General features: G+C 43.5%; 1 protein-coding gene across 4 annotated transcripts in view; it reads right to left on the reverse strand.

Annotated features, from left to right (window-relative positions):
- The window catches only part of ERN1 (endoplasmic reticulum to nucleus signaling 1), a 29,450-nt gene extending 6,498 nt beyond the window's left edge, over positions 1–22,952 (reverse strand). The window contains exons 1-13 of one of the 4 annotated variants that reach the window (XM_054170363.1): positions 22,861–22,952; positions 16,333–16,444; positions 8,552–8,585; positions 7,574–7,646; positions 6,317–6,389; positions 5,105–5,227; positions 4,360–4,461; positions 3,667–3,928; positions 3,013–3,091; positions 2,146–2,308; positions 1,240–1,358; positions 757–948; positions 50–305 (exon numbers count right to left, since the gene is read on the reverse strand). In XM_054170363.1, coding sequence (XP_054026338.1) covers positions 50–305; positions 757–948; positions 1,240–1,358; positions 2,146–2,308; positions 3,013–3,091; positions 3,667–3,928; positions 4,360–4,461; positions 5,105–5,227; positions 6,317–6,389; positions 7,574–7,646; positions 8,552–8,585; positions 16,333–16,444; positions 22,861–22,938 — 1,666 coding nt within the window. In that variant the 5' untranslated portion in view covers positions 22,939–22,952. Of the gene's footprint in view, positions 1–49; positions 327–756; positions 949–1,239; positions 1,359–2,145; positions 2,309–3,012; positions 3,092–3,666; positions 3,929–4,359; positions 4,481–5,104; positions 5,228–6,316; positions 6,390–7,573; positions 7,659–8,551; positions 8,586–16,332; positions 16,445–22,860 lie in introns of those variants that run through there. The other 3 variants (XM_054170362.1, XM_054170364.1, XM_054170365.1) reach the window with 3 other exon arrangements.
- Between the last annotated feature and the right edge of the window lie 1,474 nt (positions 22,953–24,426).

The raw sequence follows: 24,426 nt of genomic DNA on the forward strand, positions 1-24,426 counted from the left end.
AGTAACAACACAAGCATCTCCACAACTAAAGACACTGCATCAACCTTACCTCCCTCTTCTTGCTCAGTGGAGAGGCAGCTCCCAGCATCAGATGCAGAGATGCTGGAGTAGGCAGAATGGTTTGATGCCCTGGGGGACATGTTTGGTGTGCTGGCAGTTGAGCTCTCTGTCCGGCCACAGGAGGTGTCCAGGAAGTCTGCCTCCAGGGGCAGGTCACTGGGAGCATGGAAGGGCATCTTCTTCTGCTGCAGGAGTTGTATCTTCTCTTCCAGCTGGTGCTGCCTCTGTTGCTGCTGAAGCACACTCTGTGAGAAAGGACCCCAGTTCTGTAAGTGAAGGTTGCACAGTCATGTCACAAAAGGGAACTCTACAGCTACTGGGACAGCTATAGCCAAAAGGAAGGAAACTTCCTGTTAGGACATACCAGCCAAGGGGGGATGGGAACTTTGACTAGGGCTGTCAATTTCAGTCTGAATTTGCACTGCAGACCTGAGAAATGGCACTAGTTTGGTTAAGGTGGCAAAAGCTAACTGTTGCTAGGTGAACTAGGTGTCCTTAAACCACAGAAGGATAAAGGCTTGAAAATCCTGGCAAGTGGTTCAGGTGAGGAGGAAATGAGTTGGGTCATTGCACATCTGGGAGGAAGCAAAACCCCCTGCAGTGCATTGCTTTCTAACTCCTGTGTCATTTCTTGGACTGTACAATGTTAGCAATGCTCCCCGAACCCAAAAGCACATCAAGCCAAGTCAGCATTACCATTGGGTAAGTGATGATAAAAGCCAGCCAGCCCACCAGCAGGAAGGTGCTGAGAATGATTGTGGCCATGTCTTTCAAAATGGAGTCCACAGGAGCCTCTGGCCGAGGGACAGGCCGAGCAGGTTTCTCCTCAATGTCCTTTGGAACAGCAGCAGGCACTTCTGTTGAGGAACCTTCAACGATGTCAATAACCTAAGAGCCCAAGAAGGCTCTGTGAGCTCAGTATCTTCACAGCTAATGGACCATTTACACACATTGACCCTTCTGCTGTATCTTTTTCTGTAATTAATTGCTAGCCCTCCCAAAGTCAAGACAGTTTCGCATGTGGAAAAAAAAAGTGCAGGTGAAAGGGCTGATTCTGAAATAAGATCACAGCAGTGATTCTGCCTGGTACGTACAAGAAAATCTGACACAAGAACTGTGAGACAATTCCCTGTAGCTTTCTTTCTGAGGCCTTCCCCAACTTGTGCTGTCATCACAAACCTTTTCAATAGTGGCCTTATCAGAGTCAGCTGGAATCACATTTTCATGCTTCTTAGGTAAGTTGCTTGGGAATTTCTCCAGGATCTTGGTAGGGGCAGATAATGGTGTTTCGTGATGCCCTTTAAGTGAAACACACTGGTTGAAATACAGTATTAAATGTTTAAAGGGACTCACTTGATGGACTGCAAGAGCAGGACAGGATCAAGAAAAGAAGGGCTCCCAGGAAGAGAGAGGTGGCAGTTGAGGAGATGAAAGTTACAGCCCAACCCAGCCACAGAGACCCTATGGCCCACATCACTGAATTATAAACTTGCATCAATTAAAGCTGAACTTTAGACAGTTCTTCATTTTTGAAACAAAATTATAAGTGTCCTTGAAAGTCCATTGCAAAATGTTGGAAACTGGGACAGGCAGGACAGGCTAGCACTTCACTAAGCTTAGTTTCAGCCTCTCTGCCTTAATCCTCCCTTTGTAAAATGGGGAAAACAGGATGAGAAATAAAGTAACATTAAAACCAATGTTTAAGAAATTCCAAGGTCCCAAAACACATTTACAGTAAATAATCAATGACCTAGGCTGCTCTTGGAAAGAGGGGGCAAATAATAAATGACTTTGCTCAGCCTGAGCTAAGCACTCTTCATCCTATGCACTGGATAAAGCCTTGGGAAAGGCAGTGGGAGTCGTACACTTAAAAACGTTAATTCATATGCAAATGAGGGCGAATTAGAACCAATTACTAGATTTCAGTAATTGCTGCCTGAGTTTAGGCAGCTATGGTGAGTGCATTACAGCAGCTGCAAGCAGCTCAGAGGGCTGGATGAGAACTGCCCTGCAGATGGCACTGCTGGGCTGTGGATAACCCCTTAGGAGCCGGTGGTTCGGTACCTATCGGGAGTGGTTCAGTACCTATGAGGAGCCAGTCGTTCCAGTAGTTGAGTTTGCTCTTCTCTTTCAGCCTGCCTGAGAACTTCACGTCTGTGCTGGGGGTGATAACGCACTCGCCGTTATCTTCAATTGTGACTCCCTCTGTTTTTGGTCCCTCTAGTAAGGGAATGGCACTGCCACGGGGCTAGAAAGAGACCTGGTTGTTACAATTAAGGCACCACTCTGTCCCTGGAAGGGTTAGAAAGGCAACTAAATAAAAAATTGGAAGTGAAAATCAATGGGCAAGTAAAAATTGCTGGCAGCAAAGCCACTATAAGTAAACACTGCCAGCGTGCCCTCAGCAACTGCTTCAACAACCTTGGACATTAGCCCTTCTAGGTCACGTGTTGCCCAGAAGATAACTCTATTTTCAGAGAAGTTAAACAGGATCCTTATTTCCCACCTGGGCAGCCACAGCATGAGCAGAACCCAGTCAGCAGGGAATTTCCCATGCATGGGGAGAAGGAAACCCCAGCAATTTTAACATCAGCCACAATAGTGCATAGCAGCCCTGGGCCTACTGCTGCTCCTTGTGGCTGGCACCATTTCTGCTGGGCAACAGTCACCTCTCTGCAGCCCTAAAATGATTCCTGAACCATGCTTTCTGTTTATTGCTTGCTGAGGCATTTCTTGGTAGCAATCTACAATCTAAGCCCCACTTTCTGTAGAGCTGCAGCCCTCAGTGCTGTGTTCTCTGCCTGGATCAGACCTGTGTGCACTCTGTGCAGAGCCATCTGGGTTTAGATATTTTTATGTCTCCATTTAAATTTCTTTTTTTCAACCAGGACAGTACTCATTCTGTAAAGGCCTTTTTCAGCAGGTGTCATTCAACTCCTGCAGCTCACTTACCACAACAGTTACTCCTTCGTGCACCATTGATGGTGATGCATACAGACTTGTGGAGTATTTCCCTACATACAGAGTTGGTCTGGAAAGAAAACAGTTAAGTGTTAGAGAAAAGTAGACAAAAGGATGGTTTACTGCCTTAGCTCGAGCCCTGGTGACACCATCCCACACAACTAATGTATGAGCTTTTTCCAATCAGCAATATTTACGTTTTGCATCTGTCAAATTGGCTTAGGTACTGCTATACAATGAAGCTAGTTTTAGTTACAAAAGCGTGATCAGTTGACCATTCATATCACAATTAAATAGCTGATATAACTCATGTCTTAGTTCTGCATTAGTCAATAATTTGCCAGTTCGTTTGCCAAAATGCTCTGTATCTTTTCTCTGCTGTGAGGTATTCCATTCCATGCTATCAGACAGTACTCAACATGGACCATTTCTCAACATGGAACATTTCGTAAGTATGCAAGATGTGTTGGGGTTTTCATCTCTGCCTTTAGGCAGTAAAGGTAAGTGTGACAAAATACCAGCTGGAGAGCTAGAGCTGCTTTCATAAATTCCTGTCACCAGTGTGAACCTTGTAGAACTCAACCTACACGAAAGTTTTTAATGACAAAGCTCTGTCAAACTGAGGACAGGGCCGCTCATGCTCACGTCAGTTTGCTCTTGGTCTCTGTTTCCTTTGGGAAAGGGTATTTCCACTTGGTGATGTGTCCAACCTCCCCAGACATGAAGGTTAGGTATCTCAGGGTCTCTATGCCCACGTTAGTGTGCATAATCTTCCGCAGCCCTTCGCGCTGCCAGATGTAAAAAGCCACCACTGGAGAAGCGTAGTTCTGAATCCACAGCACGTCCCCAGACTCACTGTCCACAGTCACCACCAGCCCATCTCCATTGGACACGAAGTGGGACATTTCTGCAACATGCAGTAGAAGGGAGTCACCCAGAATGCTGCAGATGTGCAGGTGCAGTAACACAAGCTGACAGCTGAAGCCTTATGTTAACTGTGGGGTCCATTGCACCCTACACTGCAGAACAGGTCAGCGAGTCGGCTGTCAGGCTGATAAAGTCCAGTAGCTATTTCTGAGCATGCATCACAGTTCAGGTTTGCCTCCTCTTGTGCCATTTCCCACTAAATTCTAAGCTTTTCAAGAGCTGTACCTTAAAGTTACCCAAAGCTACCCATCATGCTTTAGCTATTGTGGCTTCTAAAGGGTAAAAACTGGCAGGTGCATATCAAGGTCAGTTTGACCTATTAATTATAGAACAAAAGATAATCTTTTTGCCTGTACCCATGGCCAATACATGAGGGAAATCCCCCAACAAAGACAGCAATTAAATTCTTACTGTATTTTATGTCTTCATCAGGCAGAGTTGCTGCATAGTCAAAATAAGTAGCATTCCACCGCAGTTCCTTCTTCTTGGTGTCATACATGGTGATCGTGTACTCTGTTGAAAAACACACAGGCTGTGAAGCAAAAAAAACTGTGAGAGAACAGAATCCATCATCTCCGATCCGAGCCACTCTTCACAACTCCACACACCCCAGGTCCTGCTCTCTGCACTCCTGACAAACACATTTCACAGCTGGTTAGTCCTGATCCACTCAAGTGCTGGTTGCAGGAGCCTCCAGACCAAACTCTGCAGGCAGCTCCTGCCCAGGGGAACAGCACTTTGGTGTCACTGCACAGCTGCTGCTGCACTTAGTTTTGCTTGCATGTTTCCAAATCCTGCATGCTAAAGCTCAGCACACAGTGATCTGTAACTCAGCTACCACATGTGAAGAACACGTTAATACAGAAGTTAAAGGAAAGGTCTGGAACACTCCTTTTTACTAATCAACACCTCTGTGTTGGTCTAATTTAGCAGTTCTTCAGTCCTGCAGTTGGAGGATGTGCTCTAGCTCTAGTTTTAGCTCTGTGTAGCAGAGTATCCCTGGGTTCACAGCTGCTTCAGTAGACTGTAAGTGTTTCTAAGAAATAAACTTGAAAACCTGAACTGATCCCAGAGTCACTTACTCAGAGCGTAAACTTTAAATGAGAAACAATAACAATACATTTTCTCTTAAGTTGCAGAAAAAAAAGCACAGGACCTGTTCTGCCAAGGTACAGGAGAGATGTCGATGGGCAAAGACTTTCTGCAAATGAGGAAGTCAGGGTTTGCTGTTTCTCCCCAGTCATGAGGTCAACCACATACCAAATGTCCTGCTTTTTACCTGAAATGATAATTTAAGCCATGTTGTTACCATTCAGCTGGGAAAACTGCACTTCCATCAGGCTTCTCAGTCTTCTTTTTTCTGTAGTAGGCTCCTGAACTTAGCATGGACAAAGCATTTTTAATGAAGGTTTGGTTTCATCATTCAGCTCTACTGGCCAGCCCCAGATATTGATGAGCAGAACTGAATTCTATCACTGAGACACTCAGTTCTATTGGCTGAGTTGTTTTTCCACTCTGATAAAACCTGACAGAGTTCTGAGCATGGGCGAGCCTGTGAGCTAGCAGCAGAGACTGCAGTGCTGCTGTTGAAGAGCAGTAGGTGGAAAAAACCACGAGGGTCTGCACATTTCAAAGGAGGGAGCTGTAATCCTAACATCCCACTCAGGACTATGCTAGTCATGACTTTAAATAGTTCTTTGATGATAAGCTGTGTTCTGTTTAGCAGCTTCAAATACACTTTTATTTCACTCTTTCACCAGAGACGTGCAAAATGGAGAACCAGAAGTAGGTATTGGAGAGTAAAAAAGCACTGCTAGCCCCACCCTGGTCCTCCTCACAGCTGTCTGTTGCAATAAGTAACTATTGCCCTTCCTTTTCCCTTTCCCCTCCTCAATCCATCTGCAATTGGAATGAGTCAGGACAATGAGCCATCAATTTGTTATTTGCAGTGCAAATGAACTGGCTGTACCCCAGATAATGGAGGGTCTAACCCTGCTACAGTGGTATTTCTGATGTAATTGTCAGGCAGTCCATGGCATTTACAAGCAGAAGAAGATTTTTAAGTAGAATTCACATCTTGTTGAGATGGCAACAAATGAGGTGATACCACGTCAAGAAACCAACACACACACCCCCAGGCTCCTCATTGCTTCAAAAGCTATTTTCTGCTTCAGGAAAAGTAGCTGCTTTTCTAATCTCCAAGCAGCAACTGAATTCTATATCAATCAGATTTTTCTGTCATTAAAAAGGTTCATGAAAAACCTTAACACCCAAAATGAAGCCTATTTCTTTGCAGGCTGTCTGGGAGTCTCTACATTTGCAACTGTTGAACGTTTGACAGTGTAAAAGAGAGAACATTGGAGCTCACCCATGTACAGGATCCCATCTGAACTGCGACAGGGAGATGCCTGCACCAGCTCTGGGATAGTAAATGGAAGTTTCTAGGGAAAAAAACAAACACACAACCAATAAAAGCTTGTTCACAAGGTGTCATGGTCTTCACTCCTGTTCACAGGAAAGGGTGGTCAGAGGACTTCAGAAATCTCAAATGGCAGGGGTTTATTGCTTGTATTACTGCAGGGCCTCAGAACTCGAAATCTGAGGTCAAGGCCCTGCCCTGCAAACCCATTGCAGGGAGCAGACTGTCTCAGGGAGTTTAAAACAGGAGATGATCTATAAAGGCCCGACAACTTCATATGAGTGAAACTGAGGAGAGGGTGAAGCGTGAATCTGCAGCTGAAGTGCCTTGAGGCACTATCAAGCCTGCACTGCACTTGCAGGAACCTTGCAAAGTTTTAAAAGTTTGTTGGGACGAGGTGACGAGAGTGACAGACAAGCTGCTCCCACAATACTGATCAGGCCTTTGCTAAAGTTACTCAAATATCCCAAAATTACTCCACTCCCATTTAAAACTTTGCTAATGGTGATTCTAAACAAAACTAAATTACTTCAATTAAAAAAGAGGAGATTAGCAGAAGAAACTAACAGGCTCAAACAGATTGGTACTTCCTGGGTTCACCCAGGAAGAGAACCATATCAAAAGTTACGATCCTGCTGCACTGGGGCCTGAGGGATGTGGTGAGTAAATACTAAAACATCTACTAGTATTAAAGTTCTTAAGGGAAATCACAGCAGCTGCCAGGAAAAGAAACTTGTGGGAAGCCAAACAAAGTTTAAAAATCAAACGTTGGCTCCTCTGTGGGCTCCACAGGTTCCGAAAAGGTTCAGCATTTGCTCATGAAGCCTGAAGAGGACATCCTCAAAGGTGCCAGGACAGAATATGCATCAGTCCTGCCTGCTGGCAGATCGGGTAGGAAATTAGGTATACATCTCATGTGTATTACACTGGGTTCACCAGTATAATATTCCCATCAAATTGTACTGAGACTGTTCAGTGTTTGAATAACACCACAGAAGTTTTATCTGGGATCATCATTACCTGAAGCTGTTTTTTGGTCAGAGTGACCAAGCTTTTCCAAGGAACTGCTACAATTCCACTGAACAGTACAACAGCCTACAAAACTTCACAGTGCTGGCCGGGAGTTCCCTTGGGAGCTGGTCCTTCACAGGAGCGTTATTAGGGCACATCTCTAACCATGATCAATGGAGAGCACAACACCCTTACCGTCAAGCCCTCGCTGTTCTTGCCACCAAGTGTGTACAAACTGCCATCGTTTGGGTCTGGAAGAAATGCTGGCCTAGGATTTAAGCAGCCACTGTAAATGATAAAATATTGACTCTGCTTCTGAGAGCAATTCTGGTCAGTACTGGCACACATTAAGGTTGTTACTTTGCATTATCCATTCTTTGAAGTTTCAGAACTGATACAAAATTCCCAATATACTTGTAAGGTCAAAGATCCAAATGTGACAGGCCGTCACTTGGGTGAAAACTTGTATATAAGATCTACCTGCTTTTAAAATGCCCCAGGATTCAAGGCAACCAAATAAATAAAACCAGAGATTACAAAGAAGGCAAGGAATAGTAAAAGGTTTGCCAGAACTAAGTGAATGTGACAGATAAAGGCACCCCCACCCACCCAAATTGCAAATAAAACCCAAAGCCCAGCATCAAACCCAAACCACAAAAAAGAAAGGATGCTCCCCCTGGCAGCAGAGACGCCAAGCTAAGGCCCCGGACAGTCTCATTAAATGGGAGGTTGCTGTGCCAGAGGAACTACTCTGAAGTAACAACTTGAGGGGCTCATTTGAAGATTCTGACGGTGGTGGTGGTTGGAGTTCCCTGTGCTTCACTACTTTAGGCTTTTATTTAAAGTGGGTAAGTACACAACCCACAGGTCCCTCCCGAAGTTGCTCCTGTCATTTTCAAAGCACACTTCCAGTTAAAGCTGGCAAAGTTGGGAGACTTGATCTCTAAACCTAAGCAAGGGCGTGAGAGAGCAGTCTACAGATGGGATGTTTTCAGTGGTACAAATAAGAGAATACCACATAGGCAATTACATCCTTTCTGTATCTGGTCTAAACCACCTTATACTGACTTGCCTGAGGTACACACCTCTTCTAGAACACAGACCCTTTCATTTCAAATGAGCCCAAATGTCAAGATGTCAGTGGAAATGAAATTATAAAGGAAACAGACTTACTCTTCCACATGTATGGGCACCTGGAGCACAGGATCTGAATAAACAAGGAAAGAAAAAGCCATAATGCTTCCAGTTGAATCTGTTGAAATCCCCAGATACCAGATTAAGTCAGGCCTGTGACAACATTTTGAAAGGTGTGGAGGCTGAAGGGGGCCACCCCAGCAGCCTCAAAGGTCTGCTTGGTCTTGAAACTGGGCTTGTACAATGGGAAAGCATAAAGCACCTGAAAAGTTTTAAATCTTCTGAAATTCTTTGCTCAGGTTTATCCACACTCCTCCACAGTTACCCCTGGGAGGAGACTCAGAGAACACAGCAGCAGCAGCACTGTGTTGTATCTTGAGTTTCCTCCTCATTTCTCACTGGGACAAAGCACACAGCAGTGTCCGGGAACTGCCCGCACACATTAAATCTGCTTTCAACAGTGATGCTATGTCATCTGCATTCTATGAAGTGCTGCTACTTTGTGCCTGGGGTTCCTTGTGTCTCAGGTAGGAAAGCATTCGTTTTCACATGTAATGGAAGACACACCACACAACTGAAGGCCAAGAGCCTCACCTACTGAAACGAGTGGGAAGTCTGCCAGCAACCCAACAGCAAGGCTGATGCAAGTCAGAAAAACTCAGTTCCACTTCCCACTCCAAGATAAAACCTTTGTGCTCAGCATGTCACAAATAACAGAAGTCTGCCATGGGCTAAACAAAATTGCCTAAAATCTGGTATTTTTTTCCCCACCTAAATAATTTGCCCTCTAAAATTTATCCAAGAATCCACATTACTTAAAAATCAAAAGGCTTGGAATCAATCCCACAGCATTTGCTACTTGATCAGACTCAGCTTTAATCAACAAAAACATTACAAAATAGAACCTGACCAAACTAACCCTAAATGCTGGCACAGTCCAGAGCTCCACGGTATGTCATAAACTCCATTTACAGAGAACCCAAGCACATATCACAAGGACTTAAGGCTAATTAACATTCAAAGGAGCAAACAAATGATTCATCATCCTGTATCTGTCTCCACAGACTACCAGCTTAGTCAGACTCCATTAACTACACCACGCAATTCACCTCCATCCCTTGCCTGAAGCAAGTGGTTTCAGGATACGTTGGGAGGGACCCCCCTTGCTTCAAACTGTCAGCTATTATATGCCAGTTGTGTTTGCCTCAAGTATCCCACAAGCTTTACCATATCTAATGCAACACATGGCGGCTTACAACATCATCTCTCCATCACCACAGAAAAGCAAGTAAGAAAAAAGCATTGGGTGACCATCATGTAAAGTAGTTCAACTCTGAAACTGACCTGCTGGGTTGGACTACTAAAAGTAAACAGCTACCAAGCTTCTATTCTAAATGTGTCCATAAATGTCAGTGAAATTAACTCAAACAGGAAAAATAAAGACACAGGCTATACCTGTGCAATTACAGACACTTTACAGGGAAGGGAAACTCTCACAGTTTTATGAACGATAAATCATTGGGAAATGAAGGAAGACTCGAGGCAAATGCTACAAGCATTGCTAAAGGCAAAAGCCAAATAAACTTTGCAGTTCTCCTGATGAACTGATAACAAAGAGACTCTTTCACTGGTAATAAACAAGCTATCACCTGTGGTGATGCCACACCACAGCAACCTTCACCACAGTGCTTGAGCAACTCAGTCCTATCGACAGTCATCTCCTCCTCGAATGATCACCAGTGATAAAGCTGCACAACCTGTTTTTGGAGTAGTAACTGACTGCCTGCACATTGTTTGAAGTACAGTAATACAGATTTTCTTCAAAATCACTTTATAGTGAGCTCAGCAAAGCATAAGAAAATAATTCCTTATCTAAATTCTCTTTAGAAACTTTTGAATTCAGTTTTAATAAAAGAACTGTCTATTCTCTGAATCAAATGGAGCTGTTACATGAAATTACAGCACAAAAACAATTCCAAATCTTCTAAGTGCACAATTACTGACACAACACAAGCTCCAATCTCCCCAAACACGTTTATATTGCAGGGTTTCTTTCAATGAATGCTCAGGAAAAACTGAACAATTGCAGGAAATTTCAAAAGGGAGATTATATTTTCTAGCAACTGATCATGGTTTGCCCATGACATGTGCAGGACAGTCTGGTTAGTAGTGCTTTCCTAGAGGTCCCTCTCTGCCCGCCCCCCAAACACACTGAATAATAACACAACACAGCACTTTTTAACTAATAACGTTATTTTCTAAGACTAAAAAGTGCTCCCCTCTGCTCCAACTGCCTCAAAGCTCTGGGAAGAGCTGCATGATTGTATGTATCCTAAAAGTGAAAGAACACACCATAAATGTGTGCAGTATTTACAGGAATTCAGCTTTTACCCCCAAACTTGTATTTCTGACAGCTGTTGGGAAAATGTCACAATAGTTTCACCAACAGAAGTGGCCTGCACTTTAATGCATGATGCCAGAAATCACACAAACGTCTCTTAAACTGCTGAAGTGCTTTTCTGAAGCACTGCAGCATATCAGAAAGCCGTATGACAAGTTCCAAGCTGTTAAGTGTGAGCACCACGCTCATGAGAAACTCTCAAACCTTCTTTACTATCATGCCTTCAATCTCAAGAACAGTGACAAAAATCCTGCCTTTGCTTGTTTTCTCAGTACCTGAAATCTGATTTACTAACAATAAGAGGTAGATGAAATAGATTCAAATGTTATTACAAAGCAGAAAGGCGGGGTTTTTAACTACTTACTGGCACATGAACCAAAGCACTGGTTACTCTGATGGCTTCCTATAACATTTCAGTCTTGTATATGAACATTTAAAAAGCATTTAGTAGCAGTAACTGGTTCATTTCCATGAGTGTGGCTCCTCACAATGGGCGAACACAAACTGAGAGCGCAATTTACTTTCTGAAGTGACAGGAACTCTCCTTTGCATCACCCACCTGGAAAGACAGGCTATGGAGCGCCATCTCTATATTTCTAGCTGCTGGGGTGATGTAAATTTTGTCATTTTCTTAACTCTTGAACTAAGGTTGTAGCTCTGCAAAGATACTTTGAAGACAGACGAAGAACTCTTCACATTCCCTTTCAAGTGGTTTGGGACACATTCCAACTTTCTCTCAAAGTTTGTTTTGAAATAAGAACTCAATCAGATAAAGAGAGGATCCTGAGATAATTTATTGCTTGAACAGAGACTTGAAAAGAATGATCTGTCTTACAAGTTAAGTCACCTTTTGCTTCACAACAGGTCAAACGGAAAAAGTTCTTGCACAAGTCAGAGAACTGAGGCCTCATCTCCTCTGCAGCAACTCCACTCTGGAGCGGTAACTTGCTGAGACTTGGAATCATGTAATCCTGCTTGCAAAACTTCCCTGAACTGCAGTCCCCTGTAATTAGTGAAGTCATTCTAAAAGGGCACATCTGTTCCAATACCAACAGTGACAGTAACCCCTGAACAATGCAGTAAGTATTCTGTACTGGAAAAAAAATTCACAATGTGAAAAACACACCTGCCTCTCTCCTAAGCTCCCATTCCCTGAAGGAGAGGAAAAGCCAGCTTCTTGCCATGTCCTATGTAAAGCTTTTGGCATATCATGTCCAAGAGCTTTCCACTTTCTAAACTAAGAAACCGAGTGTGGGGTGAATTGGGAAGCAGCACACTGTCCTGTAACTATTTCCAGAGTTTGAGGGAAGATAGAGTTTTCCACAGGTCTTGCTACAGGATTCCAGTCTGGTTTAACTGCAGTCTTCCCTAATCAGAGCATATTAACTATTCCTACAGTAAAATCCTGCTGTTCAGTACACGCTAGCTGTGTCTTTCTGATCTGGCAATACACACCAGTGTGCAAGCCAGCACATGCACACACAGTTTGTACAATTACTGTCACCAATACTCTTAATTAAATTAACTGTCTGTAAGCACAGGGAGCTGAAAGGGTATCAGTAGAACAGAAATGCCATTGAAATGACTGCTGATACCTCTCCCTGTAATTGTGGGATTTCAAAAACATCCTTCAAGATCTGGAAAGCTTCATTTTTACAAGTCAATACAAAGACTTTAACTATATCAAGATAAAATGAATAAAGGCACATTGATCCTAGATTATAGTGACTTATTCTAGAATGATTTCCAAGATTTACTCTAGAGTGAATAAAGAGCTTATTCACAAGCACAGCAGTTATTAGAAACCTGTTAACAACTGGTCCAGTAACTAAGTTACTGGGCTCAGTTATGCTTCCCAGCCTGACATTAACCTTCTGGCCTGGCGTCAGACAGATGTCTCAGTGCAGTTTGGGCTGCCTCATATCCAGAACATAGTTCTGCAGCACTTGCTTGTGAGTGGGCAGAAATAGACAACATGTTTCAGATTTTTCTGAAATAATTCTAACCCATATTTTGCATATTTATATTGGGGGGGGGGGGGGGGGGGGGGAAGCTATATGCACAATTTTGGAAACTATAACCAGCTGCTAAAGATAATCAGTTGACTTTTCTTCAGATATCACAGAGACACAGTAGGATAAAACTTGCCCTTTGACCAAAATCCAACTCTTTTTAAATGCACAGGACAGAATTGCACACTTTCATCACTGCAATGTGCCTTTAGGTAGAACAACGACTGAAAAGGAGAAGTGGGAGATTCCGAAACAGCAAATGAATAACTTACTGCCCTACTGGAATGAGCTGGAAAAAAATGGTTTCCTGACCTGAGGCCTGACCATAAGCCTTGGGCTAACAAGCTAATTTAGAGCCATATCACCCTCACCTGCTGCTGCAAAACAGAAATGAGCTGCCAGGAAACTATCCTCTGGAATTTGATGAAGAGTACTGTTCTACAGCTGGCATCTTTTGACAATTCTTACTAACTTACAGCTGTGCACAAAGGCTTCTCCTTGCCTGGGAATAAGCACTGTTATCAGAGCAGGACCTACAGATCTTACAGATTTTTACCAAGGTGCGAGGGAAGATAACAGTCTGAAAATCTCATTCTGAATGCTCCCTCTGAAATCAGAATGAATATAAAATCTGACACTAGGAAGAAAAGCATTCTCCAGAACCCAGAGAAATGCCATCGTGTTTCCTGTCACCATCTCTATCACCGTCTACCTTCTTACCTGCATGTAAAAGCAAACCTCAAGTGCTAGGAATTGAGAGAAGACGTTTCATTTCCAGCAGTTCTGAGGAATACATTTCATCCTAAGTAATCTTACTGAGCATGCTCTCTTGCTAGAAAAGACAGGAGACTGTCAGTGTCCCTTAGAACTGATAGCTCCTTATATTGATAGGAGGGGGCACCAAGAGCCTTACTTAGGCTTTAATCTTCAATGTGTGCCACACCCTCTCAACACCCTTTCAACAGAATGTGTTTTTACAGGGCACAGCAGGAGTAAAGGTGCTTCTCAGAAATCTGGGGGAAGGAGGAGTGTGGGGTTTTTCTATAAACTTTCCAACCATATTCCAGCTTTCCAAGGCCCAGTATCAACTCCTGAGAGCTGTCAGATAGCAGGACCTATTGAGGCCAACAGGAAATGAAGGTATTAAGCACCCTCAAGTCCACAACCTCACCACATATCACTACAGAGAAGGCAGCTTTGTTTCTGAACCACTGGAGAGTCCAGTTACTAACAGACCCATCTTTCTGTCTGCTTCATGGGGAGCACAAGCACTCAGGCTGCCTTCCTTGCCAGCACATGAAGGCAGGAAACCCAAACATATTATTGTGATGATAACCACTGCGTCATTTACTCTGCATACTTAAGATAAGCTTCAGTGCTAAATTGAAACAAACCACACACGGCAAGATTTTCATGTTTGTTTAAGTCCTGCCTTGTTTTTTTCCCCTGAAGAAAATAAAATGTGTATCAACTGCCCTTTGTTAAATATCTTGCTGCTAAAGTGGACTGCTAAAATGTTCCCTGCCCAATGAATGCCACTGCAGCACTTCAGGTGACCTCCACAGCTTCTCAAAGCACCTGAACTACAGCACATTGTTCACTGCCTGATAACCAGGGTAAAACGGCACCTGCAAGAACGCTGCTCCCCATGCATGCAGCTTCCCACTGGGTAACTCTGTAACAACAGCATGCTGCTGGCAGACAGAGTGCACCCAGCAACTGTGTTTATACACTAAGGCTGAATTCTGACTGTTGAATCTGTCCGGGGATTTAGCAAAACAAGATGGCAAGATCTTCCAGGGGCTATCAGTTTCCCATACTCTCAAACCTTCAGGGGGCTTCCCACCCACAGGATGGCCACCAACAAATACAGTTTTGCAAAGATAAATAAATTACAAATTCACTCCTCAGTCTGTATGTACAGGCCCTTGGTCCATGTACTCTTTAATTTTTTGTCACTGACTGTTGTGTGTTTTTCTATTACATAGAAATAGCTGATAGGCAGCAATAAGTACTTCACAAAAAGTGAGCATACCTCATGTACATAAGCTGCAGAATAATACTTGGTTAGCAACAGAGAGGAAAAAAAAGAAGTTCTATAAAACTATATTATCCAGTCTGGCCGTGGTACTGTACCAATAACAGTTTTGTAATATTAGATTTTTGAAGCAAGAGAGTTCCTTGTGCAATACACTCTGACTAAGCCCTTTCTCAATGACCAAGCTGGTTCATTTCTTTCTAAAAAAACCTCTTGCCACTCACCAAGTCTGGCTTCAAACAAATGCCAGTTATGATATTCTTCTAGAATAGGACTGTGTGATCTATGTTTATGTCACTTGAACAACAAGCAAAAACCAGTAAGCTCTGAACAGCACAGTAGCCCACAGCAACAATAAAGGAGGAGGCTGAAAACTCTGAAGCCCTTCAGGGAAAGGGGAGGTCTAAATTTAAAGAGAAGATGGGGAGAAAATGTATTCACTCCTATTAATCTTCAAGGATATAATTGTTCACCCATTTTTACTCTAAGTGGAATGAAGTTCACTTTGTCTCTGGTAGGTTTGCATTTCTAGCTGACTGGCTTCACAAATCACACTGTTCCGTACCACAGACATCAGACACACACAGCCCATGGCCTGCCACTTCTGTCCTCTATTTTTAAACCCGGTAGGTGAGCTGCATGATGCAATCACTGTAACTCCTTTCCATTTGACCTGGTTTTTTAATTTATTTCCAGAAGTGAAGAGAAAGTTCTACTATCACTCTACCACATGCAATCAACGTCCCATTAAAACAGATTTGTATGAAATACTGCATTTTTCATGAAGACAGAAAAAGCCATCTCTGCTCAGTAATGAAAATTGTGAAATCACTTCCAGACCCAGCAGTAGTGCATTTCTTTACACTAGTGCAGTTCTTTTATTTCAAAACCTGCTGTTCTTAAACACATCAGAGAAAAAAAAGACAAAATTTGCATGGTATCCCTGGCACCAGTGAATGAAGGGTATTCCAGAGACAGTCATGCAAGCCCTTTGCCATCAGTTCCACCAGCTGACACCCTCAACTGACATATACTCTATTCTATGCTCCCTTAATATTGTACTCATTCCATAAAGCACCATCCCTACAATTATACCACTGCAGCTTAAACATTCTGGAACAAACCCATAAACATAAACCCAGCAAAGATCTGCAAGGGCAAATATGAAGATGAACACACCTTCAGAAATACTGTAGCTTAATTCTGGAGCAAGAGCAAAAGAAAGAAATTTAAAAAAACAACCAACATAAAAACAAAAAACACAACCAAAACCCACAAAATGCAAACCCAAACATTTACCAGGCCTTATCAACTGATTTGACTGTTGTCAGTATTACTGAGTAGAGGCATCAGGACTCCTCCTGCTCACCTTCTTTTAAAGTCCACTTGATTGCTCCCGTCCTCTTGCTGACAGCATGCAAACTTCCATCCAGGGTTGAAACAAACAACAGAGTTTCTGGCACAGTTACTGAGCTGGTGTTCTGGAGAAGAAAAATGTGTATGTTGAACATAATGACTTATTACAGAGTTTACTCGCAACTGTTATACAGCATATTGTCTAGAACATCACTTTCTTTTCAGCACACAGGCTGGACAATATTTTCCCTTCTAATATAGTGACTTTGTTAGGGTTTGGTGTTGTCTGGGGTTTTTTGCTGTCAGCATTATGGAACTGCTTACTGTGATAAGTTCTCCTAGAGACAAATTGGAAGAGGCTTTAACTAAATATCTATTTTCAGTTCCATACCAGTCTTGCACTACAGTTAGGAGAAACCAGAGACAGGGCTGATGTAGGGCTTAAAGCCATCTAATCACGATAAAGCAAGCAAGCAAAGCTGAAAAAGCTCTTCACAAAGTTTCTGTCAAACCTCAGATCAACACCTGACTGTTGCCCACAGGAAGAATGTCCCAGATGACTCAGACTATGAAATTGCAATAGCTTTTTTTTACGCCTTTCGGTGTAGGATCCTTGGCCTGGGGAAAGAAATGACACTTCCATCTACCATTCTTATGGTGCCTGCAACCACTCTGTGCTTAACAGGGAGAGGTGAACTCTTCCTGGGATGGCAAGTGCTTACCAAGGGAACAGAAGGAAAAGGTACTCTGAAGAGCTCTATGGAGCCAGAGAAATCAGCTGCTCTTCAGAGGGCTCTGGGCCCAGTTCTGTTCACAGCCCAGAAAGTGTCACTGGGCATGAAATCAGCACGGAGGCACACAGAATGCACTGACAAAAGGACTGCCACATGCATGGATCCTCTCCCTTCAAAATACAGTTGGGCAGCATCACTGCTCCTGCTAAGCCAAAGGTCTCCACACAAACTGGCTTTGTCTTAATACCACTTCTTTCTAATGCTTCCCCTCAAGGCTGTGTTTACTGCTTTTGAAGGCTTTATGTGATCACTGCAGCCCAGTGTGTCAGACACCACCTTCTCTTGGTGAGAGGCTGAACACAGGGCACATTTCAGCAGCTCTTCCTTTGCCTCTGAAGCTGTATTTGCACACAGATAAATACATCAAATGCCACACATTAAACATTTTCCATTCACTTATACTTTTCAAAGCACTCAGTATCATGCAGTTGGGAAGAACCAGCTGAGTAATGCACTGACACTGCTGAAGCTTATGAGCTGAATTTAAAGCCTCAGATGAGCCCATAGGCTTTGCAGGACAATATTGCTCATTTATTATGAGCAACATATACAGCAAACACTTGGAGAAAAGCCATGGGAGTTAGTAGAATAGCATGGAAAACAAGGTTTTATTCTTTTAAATTGCAGACAAGAAGATGCAAAAATGAATAAATTATTTAAATCATTATCTTTCACCCACTCAGATATATTTTTTATTATTTATTAAAATTATTAAATTATGAGCGAGTTCTACCAGTGGATAGAGACTGTAGTGCCAACATTGAAAATACTCAATAGACTTTATTTTGAACATGAAGCTTTATAATTGATTGTTGGATTGCCTGGAATTAGCATTGTTATGAAAAGCTATGAAAATCGTAAAATCCTCTATGTACAAGCCAAACTTGTTTGCATTTGTGTGTGAAGTATGTTAGGGCAATCTCCACCACACAAAAAAATTCCATAATATAATCTCGGTCCTGAGCCAGACTCTTTACATGGACTGCTGTGCACAGATACTGTCCTCCCTGCAGGGTGGGGTCTCAACTGCTGTGATGCAGGCAAAATCTTGTAATAGATTTTTATTTCATACTGCAGTTTTATTTCTGGAGATATACAACAATTGAGTGTATGAAAAATAGGTCACAACATAAAACATCTAAGCAAAACCAACTTAACTTAGTGAACAGAGAAGATGTGACAGAAGGCAAACCTGGTTTGGGCCTTTTAATTTATCTGAAACTGCAATAATGTCTATTTTAACCACTACCCTCTTTGGAATCTAGGGAGAGCTTCTACTGCCTTGCCAGTCTGTACTCAGAATAATCTTCCACAGCAGCAGTGATCATATGTGAAGGATCACCCATATTTTTAAATTACTTGGGAACTGCTTTAAAATTATTTTTTTAATAACTTAATTTGAAACACAAAGTTCTGAGCTCTCCCTGACTTCAGCTTTGATAAATTCTCTGACGTGCTGACTGCTAATAATCCATAACAGCCTCAAATCTGGGACTAAATAGAAAACACCATTTTTAGGATAGAATAGAAATACACTATTTAATAGAATCAACAATTTAGAAATAGAAATGCACTTGATAAATGCTAGTTGATCCTTGCACAAGAATCTTACCCTCAGTCCAGATCTACCATATCTTGATAAAACATTCTAGCAGTCAAAGTAAGAAAATTACTCAAACCAACTCTGAAGGACCCATGGAGTCAGAGGAAGGTCAGGAAAGCTGCAGAACAAGTTCTGGTGTGTTTCTGTACCTCTGTGCTACAGTTCAGTGTCACACATGATATTACCTTCACTCACTGCAGCATTTTACATTTTTTAAGGGTTAGCAGAGCAGTGCCCTACTTTGTTTTGTGTTAGAAGAAAACAGATCCCCACAGGAATAATTTCTTCCATTAATTAATTTATTTATTTTTAAAACAGTGATGCAGGTCACCAAGTATACACAAATCTCACTGAAGTCAGTGGAAACAGCAGATACCAAAGGAGGCTGTTCAGCTCCTTGAGGTTATCATTCTGTAACCCAGAAATATGCTTCACTGTGGGGATGATACCACAAGAGGTTCTTCAAGTAAGAATAAAGAACAGGAAAACACTTCGTAGTGACACTGGGAGGGTGATGGTGTGCTGCAGACTCTAAGTTACTGACCACAGAAATACTGCGATGTTACTAAACAAGTGACAGTGCTGTGTGTTACCAGGCCATAATTTTCTTTTTTGCATCTTAAGTAGGAATACTCATGCACCCAATTTTCATTTGCAAGGTCTGATGGGTGATAAAGGACAGCCTGGCTTACCAAGCAATAAAGTTGGCAAGGTGTGTAGCTGCTCAAAGAAAAAAAACCAAACATATTCCTCGCTCCATAATTAGCTGAGCTTACATTAGGCTGTACTTTCTCATTCTACTACAAAATTATTAATAAACACCCTCAGCTTTAAGACCCCAGCCACTTTCCTCACAATAAAAAAAGGCCTCTACTGTAATTTATGCTGCTGGAACCATAATTGGTAACCCAAGAAGGATGCAAACCAAAACATTTTTAGCCACTGGCGCACACTGCAAGCACTTGGCATATCCATCACAGAGAGCCTATGATTCATCACCCTGCTTCTGACAGCTTCCCGCGAATGACACTGCCTGGCTAGAGGCTAAAGCTCACCACACATAAGAACACCAGGCCATGAAGAAACTCCTTGTAAAATTCAGTAAACTACTGGGGGGAGTTTTTCAGCAGAACCAATAATAAAATTAATATATGAAAGAGAGCTGACAAATAACAATCTCTACCTTCTTTAGACAATTAAATCAAACCTACAGATCTTTCAGGCTTAAACTAAATTCCAACATGTCTTTGTTAGCTACTTCTGATCAACACTCTGACTTACCATTCCTATGCCCATTCCACTCCAATGGAAAAAACAGAACTATGGAAGGTACACTCCAACAATCCTCTGACCTGACTAAACTTCTGGTGCTCTTACACCATTAATTCCAGCTGAGTTTTCAGATGCTTCTCTCTGTAAACCCAAAACTTATTTTCAATATTCACAAGAATACTGGCAACCAAAATGAGCAGAAGGACAGTATCACAAACATGTAAGTTTATACTCCAGGACTGAGACATTCAGGATAATTTTAGGTGTGCAAGACACACCTAGCATAAATGTTAACTGGCCCAACAGCTCCCAGTAGGATAAAGCACAGATTAGAAAAGAAGACATCTGGCTAAGGCTGGGGTTTTCCCATCCATGTCAGGTGCAGCCTGCATGTGCTGCCTGCACACAGCCTTCAACAGGGCACTGGAACCAGTCCCACAGGCTGCAGGAGAGAACAGACCCATGTCCTAAATGCCAGTTTAATCACAGAGAGGTTGTCATTTTTGAGTTGCACTGACTCCATGTTAAAAGAGAAACAGGTATAGTTTGGAATGTTTTTGTCTCCCAAAACCAAGAGTTTTTTCAAACTAGAGAGAGCTGTAAATCATTACTGTGCCAATATTTGCAGTAACTGCTCATTTACTGCAGCTTTGCTGCAACTCTCATCACTGCATCTGAGATGTCACCCTTGTATAATGTATTCCCATACATCACCAGGGTAATTCCCAGAGCTATATACTGTGACACCCAAGTAACAAGAGGCAGCATTTCATCTTATGACGACAAGACAGCGAAGGAAGCCCTTGTATGAACACACAGTATAAACTGCAGGAAAACAGTGCTAAAGTTGGGATACAAATGAACGAAGAGTACATTTATCAAAGAACATACAGCACAGCAGATCATCACCACCACTCTATAGATTTTCTGCAAAATTATTAGGCAATCTCATGATTTTCAGGTTACCTCAGCACCAAGAACTGTATGCCAGTCTTTTCCATGGGAATTTATTACTCAGATAAGACTAAAAAAGACTTCACAGTTAATTAATCACAGGTGAGATGACTGGAACTAAATTCTCAAAAACTAAAACTAGTTCTGAAAAGGGTCTGAAGCAGAGAACAGATTTCAGTTTTGGAGTCACAGTGAGGACTACAGCTGCCAGAGCAAGACAACTAGGATAAGGACTGAGAAAAGAAACAGAAACAGAGAAGCCAAGATCAGCTACTGCTCTGAGGTAACATGGCAGGGCAGGGAGACCAAGGGGAGAGAGAAATGCAGAGAAAAAAGGGACCGAATTCTATCAGGGCCCAAGTTTAGATTTTTGTGACTATGCAAGTAAAAATATGCAAAATTTTGCAATAATGTGCTGATCCAAAAAGTACTTCAAGCATTTTAAAATACTTCCTAGTATTCTCACTGAGTACTATTTTTAAAACTTCAAGAACTGAAAATCAGTGTTTCCCTGGTAAAATCTTTCAGGACCCTGAGGAGATCTCAGACCAGCCTTATATTCCAGATGAAGACAAGGACATTATCAACTCTACAATAAAGATTTTAAATTAAATTTTATTGACAGCCTGAATTTATTTTTTTTCCAGTTTCCTAATGAAGTAACAACACAAGGTACCTTACACAGAACGTGTTTACTTTTAAAGAAGGGGAGTGGAGCCATTGTATCCCAAGTAAAAAAAAAAACAGTCTTCAGCTTTGCTTAACCTGAACTATAACCCGTCTATTGCACCAGCATTTTCAGGTAACAATGGACAATTCATCAAAGCATAGAACCTAAAACTTTCCTCTGCTGCACTTCAGGATAATGAAAGCAGTAAATGCCAGCTGGCCAGGCTCCGTATCCTGAGAATTTACAAAGAACAACTTTCTGAACTGAATTTTGAAGACTTTGTTTTCCATCTTCAGTCAGATGGCATCCATTTCAAAGTACACCGTTTCAAATTATTACCTCTGTACAAATAACCTGCTCAGCATTCCATCCGCTTTGCACCAGTTTCACTATTCCCTGTGCTTTTATTGCCCCACACCACACATTACAACCAACCTGGTTATTTCTTAAGAGATTTTCTAGGGCAGTGACTTGTGCACTTTGGCTTTGAACTCTGCATTTATTGTATTTTCTTTTGGATACCAACCAACCATCTGTACACTTAGTGAACATTGCTGTCTTTGCTCTGGAAACAAAATTATTTCAATGCCTTAAGACGGCATACAGGGCACGTGGCTATTAATTTGTATTTGGATATCAACTTATATACAATGATGGTTTTCAGAAAGAAAACAAGTCTCTCAGGAGGTTATGAAGGGACAGAGCAAAGCTCTTCCAGCATGTCTCACTAGTTCCTCTATACACCTACACAGTTCCAGCTTCCAAAAGTTTCTTTGTCCTACTTTCTGTACTATCTTTCAAGGATGATTACACGTCTAGGTGTGGTGTCAGGCACATCGCAGGCAGGTAGGCAGCTGTTGAGCAGGATCGGGCTGGCACACTGCAGCCCCTCACCGCTGCTCATACAGCCGGGCACAGGGCACTAACGACACTAGAACAGGCAGCGCGTTGGCTTCACCATCACCGGCACCTGCTATAAACTTCGGGCGAAACCTCGGCAGGAGCCCACAGGGGCATCCGTGCGCCCCCGCGGCTCCCTTCTCTGCAGCCGGGGTCCCGGCCTGCACGGGGCTCGGTCTCCCCTGGACCCCACCGGCTCAGGCGCCCCCGCACCACGGCCGAGCCATGCCCACCCTCCTCCCCCGCAGCCAGGCCGTGGGCACTGCCGTTGCCCTCCCCGCCGCGCAGGGCAGCTCTCCCCTGGCCAGGCCCAGCGGACAGGCTCAGCCCAGTCCGCGCCTCGCTTACCGAGGGCTCCGGCGGCAGCAGTACCAGCAGCGCACCCAGGTTGAGGAGGAGGAGGCAGCAGCGGCGGAGCGGCTCCATGACTGCTACGGTGGGGGCCCGGCCGGCTCCCCCGGCACGGCGCTGGCGGCCCGGCGCAGCGTGTCCGGCGCTCCCTGCGGCGGGGCGGGGCCGCCCAGCCCGGGCCAGCAACGTCAGCTGCGAGCGGCCGCGGACCCGGCACTGCACAGGTAGCACCCGGGCCTCCGCCAGCCTCCGGTTCGTCGTCGTCGCTGCCGCTGCTGCCTGAGACACCGCCCGGCCCGGGGCTGCCTCGCGGAGGGAGGAGGGCCGAGGACTGCGGGGGTCTAGCGCTACCCCGTGGCTTCGTTCTGCTGCCAGAGCTTCCCTGTTTGGACTGCCCCGGCAAAACCTGCCCTGGGGGGGGAGGTCGGTCGAGAACCGCATTTCGGGCCGCAGAGTGCAGCGGCAGCTGCCTGGCTGGTGCTGCTATTTTAAATACCAGGTAGGTAAATGCAGGCTTCAGGAAGAGCTCCTTGTCCCAGCACCGCCCTGCCCAGGACAGTTTCCCTATGGATTTTTTCCCCCTTTCAAAGCAGATCAGGACAAATTTATTTGGCATAACTCTTGTTTTGACTTTTGACCTTGATGTATTTTGCAATGACTGAAAAAATGCAAAACCAAAATATGTGCCTCTCTGAACCAAAGACCGTGTCCAAGCTGCTTTGAACAGCCAAACACAAAAAATACAGAATCAAATGGAAGAAGCTATCAAAAGAAGAGGGTAAATTGGCATTGCTTGTCAAAGGCCTAGCTTTCAGGCCCCTATTTATGTAATAAAGCCACTTTGTCCATGCTACATACCGTTTGCTTGTTAATATTGATATCATTAATGGTACTGCAGAGCACACCGAGTAGTGTGTGCACCTAAAAGATCAGCTCTGGCAGCAACCTCTTGTAACAGGCATGCCTTTGATTATATGGGTAGGAGATATGATCTAACCTGCAAGTTTGAGTGCATAAAACCGTGCTGGAACTACAAACCACACTGAGATTTCAGTTCTCTGGCACTAACAGACAGGTTGCTTTGTGGTGGGCTTGCATTTTAAGCATTCAGACTATTTGAGCACAAGCAGACCCCTAAAGACATTGCACTGTGTGTGCCAGGGCAACAGAATGCACAAGGCCCACACCTAGGCCTCCACCACACGTACAGCAAGTTCTGCAGCCACACAGTGGCTGTCCACATCGGCAATTGTGGCTGTGCAAAGAGCACAGGTGATGCTGTGAGAGAAACAAGGCCTCTCCAGAGCATGCAGCGCGGTATCGCTTTAGCCTTGCGGCCCTCTGCAGCTCCTGGCCCCGCAGGTACTACAGGACGGCAGCACCTCAGGATCAGCACATAGATGCCTGCCTGCAGTCTGGAAACTGGCTGGCAAGCGTTTAGGGATCATTAACTCTTGACATATGATGTTACCAGCTTTAAGATAAGTTTCATGCTGTGCTACATTAAAAGAGGTGTTTTTCAGTTAAGCAAAACCTCTGCATGCCACTACCAAATTGCAGTTA

Source organism: Dryobates pubescens, chromosome 20 (assembly GCF_014839835.1).
Source record: "Dryobates pubescens isolate bDryPub1 chromosome 20, bDryPub1.pri, whole genome shotgun sequence".
Taxonomy (NCBI): domain Eukaryota; kingdom Metazoa; phylum Chordata; class Aves; order Piciformes; family Picidae; genus Dryobates; species Dryobates pubescens.